Genomic DNA, 13,534 nt, shown 5'->3' with positions numbered 1-13,534 from the left:
TTGAATGAGAAATTTCTTTACAAGGTAAAAAATGGAAATGAAATGTATTTGGCATTAGCCATCCGGTTTTGAATGTATTGGGTATGGGTTCTGGTTGGCTTCACTTTTGCCTGATATGTATCTTTTCCCTTAATAAAAAATCAGAAGGTGAGCATCATTCTTTAGTATTCAAACACGTATTTTTACAATCAATTCCATAATTTTGATATTCTTTACGTATTTGCTTCACATATTTTTTAGGATTATTTGATGAGTGACATTGTTATGATTGAAGGATTTTCTTTTTAACTTTTTGATATTCAATTAATTAGCTAAAATTGTCTTCTGTTAGTTGAATACCGAGTGTCATTGTATTAGATTTAATTCACAGTCAAAAGGATTATGGAACATACCAATTTCTTTCCTAAAGTCACATGTTGTACTCACTTTAAAAATTATTTCCAAATTGGAAACTAGATATGCCAGAAACAAAGTTCTCATCCGTCTCAGTGCAAAGTTTGATTCTTTTGGATTTAAATAAATATTTCTAAGTATCGTAGTTTGCTTTAAGCGCGATTAATAATGAACTATCGTGACTATGGGTACGGTTCCAGTAGCATAGTCATGATATCTAATTCCCAAATTCGGGGGTGCATTTCATGTAACCCGATCATAACAACTTCGAATATTAATAAAAATAAAAAATATTGCGAATCGCGGGTGCATTTCATGTAGCGTGGTGTTCGATGTGTTCCAAAACGGCAAGTGTACGACAATCGTAACTTGTTCAAGAAATAATTCCATAAAACCTAAAAGGGGTTAAAATAATTAAAAGCAGTTATAAGGGAAAAATGCACAATAGGTTTAACAAATGTAATAAATCAGATAATAGGCCAAATATAATATGTTTAAGCGACCGTGCTAGAACCACGGAACCCGGGAATGCCTAACACCTTCTTCCGGGTTAACAGAGTTCCTTATTCAGAATTTCTGGTTCGCAGACTTCAAAAAGGAAAGTCGAAATTTTCCTCGATTTGGGATTTAAAATAAATCGGTAACTTGGGACACCAAATAAACTATCCCAAGTGGCGACTCTCAACAAAATTGAATAAATTAATCTCATTTCGAATAATGTCACTTTAATTGGAAAAACTCTCTTGTACTACCTTCGGGTGTGTAAAAAGGAGGTGCGACAGTTGTCAAATCATTTAATAGAAAATTAATTACAGTTACTCCATATTGTTAGTTCACAAAATTAAATCTTGTCTAGACTATTGAATGGTCACTCATTCAAAGCCATTTTACTCGAAATATGTGAAGGCTTTGGATTCTCGATCTAAGTTGTTGGCTTACCCTTTCTATCATGATTTTAGGTCGGGTGGTGTGATTAAGGCTGTATTGTGGTCCGGGCCCGGGCTTGAGGCGGGCCGGGCTGAGGCGATCTAGGGTCAAACGGTCCCAATGTGTGGAACCGGCCCACGGTGGTCCTAAGCCCACATGGTCCCGTGCTAAATGGGTCGGGCCTAACGGGCTATTTTTAAAAAAAAATTATCTAAGGCACTTCCTTGTAAACTATATATGTATATACTAGTATAAATTGCTTATATATAGCTATATAAATATATATAGTATATATAGTATATATAGTATGTATAGTATGTATATATAAGGGTGTATTATGTGTATATATAATTATATATTGCCTTATATATATGTATGGGTTAAATGGGTCGGGCCTAACGGGCTTTCTTCTTTCCGGGCTATTTTTTTTTTTATCTAAGGCACTTTCTTGTAAACTATATATGTATATACTAGTATATATAGTATGTATTAGATATATAATATATATACTATATCAAATTTAAACACAAAATAAATTGCAAAGAAATATTCAAGGGAATGTCTTATATATTTTACTATTACGACATTAACAAAGAATGACAATATCTTTCTTAGTCTTCCTCCCCCAATGGAATGAGCACAACAAGGTACTAATACCACCATTAAAAGGAAAAAAACTAAGGAAGATGTGCCAAAATACAAGTTACATGTTAGTATATGTATTATCTCTAACAAATCTCATAAATCCTTTAAGGTCCGGAGGAATTTCCGTTGGTGGTGGTGGAAAAGAAGCTTGTTCATCACCGCTTCCGGGCGAAGCAGCATCCTGCGAAGTTCCGCTAGCATTTCTTCATAAGCTTCATCTATCTCTGGTTGTGATTCTGCAAGTCCAAAATTTCTTCTTTCCGAACGGATCCAATCTCTGAAGAGTACTGATTTTTCCAAGCTCTACCTCATAGACGCTCTATGGTCACCGATTTGAAGTCTCGCTTGACTGAATGCGCTCTCTGATGCCACTGTTGAAGCTTGAACACTTAAAATATCTCGAGCCATCCTTGAAAGAACCGGATAGTGTTTTTGTTTGTCCTTCCACCATTCCAAAACATCGAAGGAGCCGTCGGGATTCTCTGATTCAAGTCCCTGCGACAAATAAACTTGAAGCTCATTTAGTTGTGAACTATCACCAAAATTATCACCTTGAGAACCCCTGAACTCCGTCCAAGAACTAAGGGCTTTTAGGCCCGCAGTTCTTTTAGATGCTTGCGAACTAGACGAAGTAGGAATTGGAACATTTGGTCTAGCTTGATCTAAGGCAAGTTGATAAGCATTATAAATAGTTTGAGCATTTATTTTAATTGAGGCTTTTGCATCTCCAAGTGTAGAAAATTCCTCAGCTGAAGTGATAAAGCGTTATAAATTTTGAATATCAAAAGTGAGGACCTCGTAATTTCATTGTAGGATTTAACAATGCAGCAACACCAAAAATAGGGGGATAGGGAAAAAATATTTTTTAAACTTAGCTTTCATAGAACTAATAGCTTCTTGATAAATTACTCCACCCTCTGAAAATTGAGTAAATAAATCTACAAGTGCTGCAATATAAATTAAACAGTTAGAAATAGTAGGATAATATTGGCCAGATAATTCATTTGTAGCAATATGAAATTGTTCTAAAAAGTCTACAAGCATTTTAACATTACTCCAATCTTGATTTGTAAGGTGCTCATCATCATCATCATCACTATCACCTACACGAGCATTATACGTTGCGCTTATTGGGTTCCTATATTCATATGCAACAACTAAACTTTCATACATGTAATTCCATCTAGTCGGACAAGGTTTAGGAACCTTTCTTTCTCTAAGGCCAAATTCATCACATTTTTTAAAATAGTCTCTAAGTCTACTTCTACGGTTTGAATAAAAAAGCCAATTAAGAGCCATTTTAACCTTTTCAATTTCTACATTTAAAACTTTCATACCAGCACCGACGATTAAATGGTAAATATGACAAATACATCTAACATGAAAAATATTACTAAATGCAAGATTTAGTGTAGTTGTAAGCAAGCTTATAGTATTAGTGTTACTAGAAGCATTATCCATTAAAACCGACATAATTTTATCTCTAACGCAAAAATATCTACAAATATCTGCAACTGTGTTAGCAATAAACTTACCTGTGTGGTGTGAATTAATTATTCTATAAGCAATAATGCGCTTTTGCATTATCCACTCCTCATCTATCCAATGACTTGTAACAGTTAGATAATCACAGTCATTACCACTTCTACCAATATCAGTAGTAATAGCAATGCGACAATCTATATGAGTAAATAAATAGCGCAAATATTATTCATATTCATGTTTATATTTATAAATATCGCTCTTTACGGTTGCGCGAGGCCATCCTTTATAAGTAGGATTAAAAACTCTTCTAATATAATGCACAAAATGAGGGTTAGAAGGAAAACTATAGGATAAGCACATAACAGTAACCATTTTTGCCAATTCTTCACGATCTTTATTTGGATCATAATATAAAATACCACCGGTAACAGTGTTAATTCCCGGTTGAACTAGATTTGAACTTGTACTAGGGTTAACCGTACTATCTACACTTGTCCCCTCTTGCGCAGCTTTCATTTGTAAAAATCTAGCTTTATCTCTAGGGTGTTTCAATATGTGTCTAGTCAAACTACCCGTACCGCTACGGTCTCCAGTAAATTTATGAACTAATTGAGACCCACAAGTTTTACACTTAACCTTATTTTATTCTCTTAGTTGAGTAAAAAAATGTCAAACAAGAGATGTTTCGGGCCGTTTAGAAGGTTGTCTATTAAAAGTAGGGGTTACTACAGGAGGGTCAGGCGGGGCATCAGTTGGGTTATTAATAGGACTAGTAGGTGTATCATCTAAATCCGTTTGCGTTTCATCTAAATCATCATTTTCCTCATCACTTTCAAAGATAGTTTCATTAGGATAAAGAGCTTTCATAACTTCTTCATTTAATTGTTGACCCGATGCAACATCATGGCAAAATTGACTATTGAAAAATTGAAAATAAGGGTTATCACTATCAAGAATAATAGGTGGAGGAGGACGGGTAACAGGTCTGGGTCGGGGAGCCGGGGAAAAAGTAGTAGCTTGGCTACTAGATTCACCAATTTTAGATTTTTCCTTACCCTTACCACCAAAAACATTTTTCAAAGAAAATGTAATATTAATTATAATTATACTAAATAAAACTAACAAAACTATAATATTAAAACTTAAGAGTTGGAACGAGTTTACCGAATTGACGAACAACTTCTTGAAAATTGAATATCGTTGAAGACTTGAAGACTTGAATACTTCAATTCACCAACTTCACAATTTTTCACGAAATTGCAATAATAAAGTAAGCAATTATAGAAGAAAATTAGAGAGAGATTGATGAATTTGTGAGTAAAAATGAAAGAATGAGGGTATTTATAGTTGAGAATTGGGACAAAATGTAATTATAAAAAGTTTGGGGTTAAAGCAAAGTTTGGGGGCCAAATGGCTATTTTTTAAAGTGCATAACGGACCAATTTTGAAGCCCAACGGTCAGATTTTAAAATCTAGCCGTTGGGCATTTTAAAAAATTAAAATTAAAAAATAGTCTTTGGGGCCCGTTTGGCCCTGTTGAACCGGCCCAGGCCCCCTGCCGGTCCCGGGCTTAACGATCCCGGGCTCACGGGCTATTTGTGTTGAACCGGCCCGTCACGGGCTTTTGCACCACTTAAGCCCAGGCCCACTTGATCCGGCCCATTAGGCTCGTTAGGCCTGTTTGGACCGCGGTCTTGGGCCGGTCCTGGGCCAGTCCCGGGCCCAGACCAGCCCACAGTACAGCCTTAGGTGTGATCGATCATAAGAGAATTGAGGAAAATAAAACAAAAAATGGTAAGGCCCTACCATGGCTAAATACGTAACTAAAAATGAAAGTACCTCATCTAATTTAAAACGGACGGACTAATTTTTTTGCGTTGTTCTAATGTGCTTGTTCCCTTCTTTTTTTTTACTCCTGACAAATCTTCGTAAAATAACTGCGATGATAGTCATCATAGTCGTGATTGCTAATGGATCATTTTAGAAAGATTTTTGCAACCAATCTCCATAAAGGATCTCGCTTAATTAATCATAATAGACGAATTGTTGTCACAATACACTCTTTTTTTTTTTTTAGCTGTGAGCTTTAAATTAGTAGAGCAATCAAATACGTCGGTCTTTTCAGAAAGGGAAGTCCCAGGTCTTTGTCCCCCACTACTTCTCCACTTCCACTTCTCGTTGAAGGGGACATACATATAGCAAGCAAGTTAACCTAATTAGATATTTAGATTGGTTAATTTACTGTGTACATACAAGATAATTTTCTTTCTCCCACCTGCAAGTTGCATGCTAGTGGCCATTCATACTTCTTTTCCATGGCCCCATAATATTTTTTAAATAATTAATTATCTAATCGTACTGTTTATTAGAATAAGTTGATCTTCTTTTTAATTCCAAAACACTACATTGTTAGCTTCCTCATGAGTAGAGTTACTATAGTTTATATCTCAGTATCATGCTCTTATATATTTACTACGGTGTAATTCTGTTATACCCTTCCTCTGTTTTAATGGTCAGAATGTTGTTACCCATCGCCGTATTATCACTTACAGCTTAAAGATTTTCATAATTTTACGCTATTATAGGCGTATAGCATGTCTCGACAATAATACATATTCCATTACAGGTGTCGTAATTGATACTTTGATAGTAAATCAAGCAGAGCAATTAACACTGTATATGATTGTAATTGTAATTAGAAGCTATGGGTCAATTGAACCCAGAACTTTCGCTCATACCTTATATTTTTGTCCAAAATTTCATCAAATATGTACAAATAACAAATTTTGAAATCATTAAATTAAACGAAATGTAGTAAAATTGCAAATCTGAAAGTTTAAATCTGGAATGGGCCTATGTCTTCCACCAATAATGAAAACCTGTGAGTAAAATTGCGATACAACCCCTCTATTGGCTGACAGTACATAAAAACCAAAAGCAAGCAAACGCCGAATTTTGATCAAGCAGCATCTAACTAGACGAATAGTAACCTCGAGATCTTTTACAAAACCTACTATTTACATAGTACCCCTTCTACATATAAACCCAAGGATGTGTCGTAACCGTTAACAAAGTGAGTAAAAATATCCAAGATCATAATTCAAATCACTAGTGATAAAAAAAAAATTACTCCAATTGATTTCTTTGTCTATGTAAATAATCTTCACGGTCAAAATTATCCGTACGCACAAACTAACCTATCGATCACCACCACATTTTTTTTTACCCCTACTCATTTATTGCACTCAACTTCGCCGTGAACTTCTTTCTCCTGGCGCTGCCACCCCGATTGTTTCTCCCTCTAGAACCACTGTTATCCACCACTTTCTTGGAAAATTTTCCACCACCTTTTTCAAATAGAATTAAACATTTCTCACCGTCACCACTATTATTTAACGCAGAACTAGCCTTCACAGCTAATGCAGCCATTTCCTCAGCCTGAAGCCTACATTTCAGTCGGCTCAAAGGCAGAGCAAAATATAGTTGACCTAGTTGAAGCTCTTCTTCGGCACTAATGGCAGAAACTACGTCTCCGAAATCCATTTCGTCGGAGTTACAAATAAAGATTGTAGGGTCATTTTGTAACAAGTATGAAGCCTTCACTGGATAAGAGAACTCTTGTAACCTTCCGTCATGTAGTATTAATTTGACAGTAGCAACTGATGTCGATTCGTATGAACTGCATATGCCCATTATTCTGGTTATATATACGCTCCACCACACTTTAAGTAAAAAAAGATTAAAGCATATGAATGGATGAAGGAAAGAGTTAATTATGCTTATTTGAAGAGACTGAACAGAGAGAGAAGTAAGAGTAGAGGTATATATAGGAGGGGGGAAAGTATTGAGTCGTGGACCAGGAAGCCACCTCAATTTTATCATGTGGCATAAGAAATATTTAAATTAATACTAAACCGTAAATGGAAGTGCTTAAAATTATTTAAGGTCAACTTCATAATTCTCTAAAAAGTTATTTATCTTGACAATGAGTATAACTTAAAAGGAAAAAATTTCAAAATTTATTCATCTAATGTACCAAATAAGTATCTCAAATTTATCTTGCATTATACTTTAGGATCCTTCATATCTCTTTCATTAGTTAACTGTCTCGTATTTGCTTATCATTTTAATGGAGCTCAAGGGTGGATTGAGTGGAGATTTTATGTATCAAAATAATTTGAGATAAACGTCCAAATTTATCTTTAAACTTTAATTAGACTATGATTAAAAACTACCCTTCATTATATTTCAAGTTAGAGCTATGTTATGATAAAGACAAATATGAGAAATGACAAGAGTATGCATAGGCTTAAAGTACAACCAAGGATAAAATTAAAATATTTTGCATTATACAGGAATATTTGTTCCCTTTTTACCTTTTACTTAAATACATGTTTTTATAGTGTCAATGTAAATCCAGTAACTAAAATCGAACGACAATGGCTTTATTATTATTACTACTGTTATAAAATAAAGACTTTAAAGTAAAAACAACTATAGAGAGAAACTGATATATTATTCGAATTCAAACTGACGTGCATAATGAACTGAAATCTCTTCTATTTGTAGAAGAAAGGAACCTGTTGCGTAAGCTGCTACTATACCAGATATGAATAATCTTCTACTGAGAGCAATGTTTATCCATAACGGAGTACTGAAAAGATAAGTTTATTATACTCGGTGTGGATAATCTTCTACCGGTGATAATGTTTATCCATAACTGGGTACTGGAAGGATAAGCTCATTATACCCGGTATGGATAATCTTTTACCGGGAGTAATGTTTATCCATAACTGGGTACTGAAAGGATAACCTTATTATACCCGGTATGGATAATCTTCTACTGGGGGTAATGTTTATCCATAACCGGGTACCGAATTGATAAGCTTCTTCAGGAAGCTTATTTCCAATATAGTACTAAATAGATAAACATATTTACGGTGGAGTCCCATATGGATAAGCTTCTTCAGGAAGCTTATTTACAACGGAGTACTAAATGAACATCCATAATATAATATATTTATAACACTCCCCCTTGGATGTTCATTAAAAGATAATGTGCCTCATTAAAACCTTACTAGGAAAAACCACGTGGGGAAAAATCTCAGTGAAGGAAAAAGAGTGCACATATTTAGTAAGACGCATTGCTAGGTGCCTCATTAAAAACCTTATAAGGAAAACCCCATGAAAAAAACTTTAGTAAGGCAAAAAGAGTGCATCGCGTACTTTACTCCCCCTGATGAAAACCTTGTTTCAAATATTTGAGTCTTCGCATTCCAATCTTGTATACCATCTTCTCAAATGTTGAAGTTGGCAAAGATTTAGTGAATAAATCTGTTGGATTATCACTTGAACGGATTTGTTGCACATCAATGTCACCACTTTTCTGAAGATCGTGTGTGTAGAATAATTTTGGTGAAATGTGCTTCGTTCTATCTCCTTTTATAAATCCTCCCTTCAATTGGGCTATGCATGCAGCATTGTCTTCGTATAAAATTGTGGGTCTTTTCTCACATTCCAAATTACATTTTTCTCGAATAAAATGAATTATTGATCTCAACCATACGCATTCCCTACTTGCTTCATGAATAGCTATTATCTCAGCGTGATTTGAAGAAGTAGCAACAATAGATTGCTTTGTGGAGCGCCATGATATGACAGTACCTCCATATGTAAATACGTAGCCGGTTTGAGATCGAGCTTTATGGGGATCAGATAAATAACCTACATCTACATAACCGACAAGATCTGTACTATCTTTGTTAGCATAAAACAAACTCATATCAAGAGTTCCCTTTAAATATCGCAATATATGCTTAATCCCGTTCCAATGTCTCCGTGTAGGAGAAGAACTATATCTTGCTAGTAAATTAACAGAAAATGCTATGTCAGGCCTTGTAGCATTAGCAAGATACATTAGTGCACCAATTGCACTGAGATAGGGTACTTCGGGACCAAGGAGTTCCTCGTCCTCTTCTGGAGGTCGGAACAAATCCTTATTCACTTCAAGTGATCGAACAACCATTGGTGTACTCAATGGGTGCGCTTTGTCCATGTAAAAGTGTTTTAAGACCCTTTCTGTATAGGCAGATTGATGGATAAAGATCCCGTCTGATAAATGTTCAATTTGCAGACCAAGACAAAGTTTTATCTTTCCAAAATCTTTCATCTTAAATTCTTTCTTAAGATATTCAATTGCCTTTTGGAGCTCTTTTGGAGTTGCAACAAGATTTATGTCATCAACATAAACAGCAAGTATAACAAATTCTGATGCTATTTTCTTTATAAAAATACATGGACAAATAACATCATTTATGTAACCTTCTTTCAGCAAATATTTACTAAGGCGATTATACCATATGCGCCCAGATTGCTTTAAACCGTACAAAGATCTTTGTAATGTGATTGAATACATTTCCTGAGATTTTGCTTCAGGCATTTTAAATCCTTCAGGGATTTTCATATAAATTTCATTATCAAGTGAACCATACAGATAAGTTGTAACTACATCCATTAGATGTATTTCAAGCTTTTCATGTAGTGCTAAACTGATGAGATATCGAAATGTTATGGCATCCATAACAGGTGAATATGTTTCATCAAAATCGATTCCAGGTCGTTGTGAGAATCCTTGTGCAACAAGACGAGCTTTGTATCTTTCAACTTCATTTTTATCATTCCTTTTTTGCACAAAAACCCATTTATGACCAACTGGTTTTATACCAGCAGGTGTTTGGACTACTGGTCCAAAGACCTCTCTTTTAGCAAGTGACTTCAATTTCGATTGAATTGCCTCTTGCCATTTTGGCCAATCAGATCTTTGTCGACATTTTTCGACAGATCGAGATTCAAGATCATCACTATCTTGCATAATATTAAGTGCAACATTATATGCAAAAATATTATCCACCACTATTTCAAATCGATTTAAATTAATCCTATCACCTATCGAACTTATTAAAAGTTCCTCACTCACATGAGCTTCGGGTTCATTGATTTCTTCAGGAATCTCAGAACTAATCAGATTTTGGGTCTCTTCAGGAGATCCCTTCATAGTATCGTTTTGATCATTTGTCGATTTTCTTTTTCGAGGATTTCGATCCTTAGAACCCAAAGGCCTACCACGCTTCAGGCGTGCTTTAGGTTCATTAGCTCTCATGTTAGTAGATGGTCCTACTGGGACATCAATTCGGATAGGCACATTCTCTGCTGGGATATGTGACTTAGTTATCCTTTTCAAATCAGTAAATGCGTCTGACATTTGATTTGCTATATTCTGTAAATGGATGATCTTCTAGACCTCCTGATTACATATATGGGTACGGGGATCAAAGTGAGATAATGATGAAACTTTCCACACAATTTCTCTTTTGATTTCCTTTTTCTCTCCCCCTAATTGTGGGAAATTTGTTTCATCAAACCGATAATCTGCAAATCGATCAGTAAATAACTCTCCTGTCAATGGTTCAAGATAGCGAATAATAGAGGGTGATTCAAACCCAACATATATTCTTATCCTTCTCTGTGGTCCCATCTTACTACATTGTGGTGGTGCTACTGGCACATATACAGCACATTCGAAAATTCGTAGATGGGCAATATTTGGTTCATGACCAAAAACTAATTGTGACGGAGAATATTTATTATAATGTGTCGGTCTGAGACGGATAAGTGATGTTGCATGCAAGATAGCATGGCCCCAAACAGTAGTGGGCAATTTTGTTTTCATAAGTAGTGGTTTTGCTATCAATTGCAGACGTTTAATAAATGACTCTGCAAGGCCATTTTGAGTATGAACATAAGCTACAGGATGTTCAACTTTTATCCCAACTGATAGATAATAATCATCAAAAGCTTGAGATGAGAATTCTCCAGCATTATCAAGGCGAATGACCTTTACAGGATAATCTGGGAATTATGCCCTTAATCGAATTATTTGGGCTAATAGCTTTGCAAACGCCAGGTTGCGAGATGATAGTAGGCACACATGAGACCATCTTGAAGATGCATCTATTAGGACCATAAAATATCTAAACAACCCACTTGGTGGGTGAATAGGTCCACATATATTCTCATGTATACGTTCTAAAAAGGCAGGGGATTCAATACCAACCTTCATTGGTGATGGTCTAGTGATCATTTTTCCTTGATAACAAGCATCACAAGAAAATTCGTCATTTGTAAGAATCTTCAGGTTCTTTAATGGATGCTCACTCGAATTTTCAGTAATTCGTCTCATCATTATTGATCCGGGATGGCCCAAACGGTCATGCCAAAGCACAAAAGTATTTGAATCCGTAAACTTCTGGTTTACGATAGAGTGTGCTTCAATTGTATTAATTTTTTAATAGTATAAGCCAGAAGATAAAGTTGGTAACTTTTCTACAATGCATTTCTGGCCAGAAATATTCTTTGTAATACAAAGATATTCCATGTTCATTTCATCTATTGTCTCAACATGATACCCATTTCGGCGGATATCTATAAAACTCAACAAGTTTCTTCGGGACTTGGAGGAGAACAATGCATTGTCTATAATATGTTTTGTTCCCTTAGACAGAAATATTATGGCTCTTCCGGAGCCTTCAATCAAACTTATATTATCAGAAATTGTTGAAACATTTGCTTTTTCCTTATGCAAATAAGAAAAGTATTTATGATCGTTGAATATGGCATGAGTTGTTCCACTATCAATAACACAAATATCTTCATGATTTGTCTTTGATCCAAACATAATTTGAGGATTATCCATATTCTTCAAAATAACATAAATAAAATATATTATAGTAAACATTATTATCAAAGCATAACATTTATTTATGTACAACAATTACATAACCATACTATCTATTACAAACAACAAAAATTAAAATATTTACATTTCTACAGATTCACTACCGATTACATGACTTGTTTCTCCTTCTGGGAGTGCAAAGTAATCAGCTACATCCAAATGCATGAAGTCTAAATTATCTTCAGAAATAAAATTTGCTTCAGCATTTTTCTCTGTCTTCTTCAGGGAGGCTTGATAAAGCTCAACCAAGTGCTTTGGCATACGACAGGTTCGTGACCAGCGCCCTTTTCCTGCACATCTATAACATACATTTTCTGCATTTGGCGCTTGCACCGCTTCATGCTTTTGTTCCTTCCTTTTCCACTGCTGGTGGTGAGGAGGCTTCTTTGGTGCATTATTATTACCATGATTGGGGTTTCTTCCCCGACCACGGCCATGACCACGACTGGGGCCACGACCTCTTCCACGTTTAGCTTGGTGGAAGTTCGTCTCATTCACTTCAGGGAATGGACAAGAACCAATAGGTCGGCTTTCATGATTTTTCATTAATAGCCCATTATGTTGCTCTTCTATAAGAAGATGTGAGATAAGTTCAGAATACTTTTTAAATTCCATCTCTCGATATTGCTACTGCAGGAGCATATTCGAGGCATGAAAAGTGGTGAAAATTTTCTCCAACATATCATGATCAGTAATATTATCACCACATAATTTCAATTGGAAAATAATTCTGAACATAGCAGAATTATACTCACTGATAGATTTAAAATCTTGTAGCCTTAGATGAGTCCAATCATAACGTGCATGTGGAAGAACGACCATCTTCAGGTGGTAATATCTATCCTTCAAATTATTCCACAGTATGATTGGATCTTTAATAGTGAGATATTCCATTTTCAAGCCCTAATCAAGGTGATGGCGTAGGAATATCATTGCTTTGGCACGGTTTTGGTTTGATGCCTGATTTTTATCCTTGATGGTGCCTGCCAGACCCATCGCATCAAGATGAATTTCAGCATCAAACACCCAATACATGTAGCTTTTGCCCGATATATCCAGGGCTACAAATTCAAGTTTAGAAAGATTTGACATTATTTAGGAAAAGAAAGTCTAATACTTTCAAAGTATTTGCTCGAGATGTCAGAGTCTCGTGCTGATAACTGTAAGCACGTGATTTTTGCCCTATATGAGAATTACTCCCAAAAATTCAAAATAAAACAATTTTCCTTTTGTGTGCAATTTTGAGGATTTTGTGGCATTTTTGGATAATTATTTGCCTTTGTCCATGCA

The 13,534-nt window shown here is 35.3% G+C and overlaps 1 protein-coding gene across 1 annotated transcript; it reads right to left on the bottom strand.

Moving 5' to 3' along the window:
- Nucleotides 1–6,678: 6,678 nt before the first annotated feature.
- Nucleotides 6,679–7,143, bottom strand: LOC107781171 (uncharacterized). Its single transcript, XM_016601831.2, has one exon. It carries the CDS (start codon nt 7,141–7,143, stop codon nt 6,679–6,681), a length of 465 nt encoding a protein of 154 aa, XP_016457317.1.
- Nucleotides 7,144–13,534: the final 6,391 nt, after the last annotated feature.

This window comes from Nicotiana tabacum, chromosome 3 (genome assembly GCF_000715075.1).
Source record: "Nicotiana tabacum cultivar K326 chromosome 3, ASM71507v2, whole genome shotgun sequence".
Taxonomy (NCBI): domain Eukaryota; kingdom Viridiplantae; phylum Streptophyta; class Magnoliopsida; order Solanales; family Solanaceae; genus Nicotiana; species Nicotiana tabacum.
This window is presented reverse-complemented; position numbering and strand designations above follow the sequence as displayed.

Bases quoted from the DNA above. Each gene is read 5' to 3' on its own strand.
- LOC107781171 (XM_016601831.2), bottom strand. From the start codon at position 7,143: ATGGGCATATGCAGTTCATACGAATCGACATCAGTTGCTACTGTCAAA.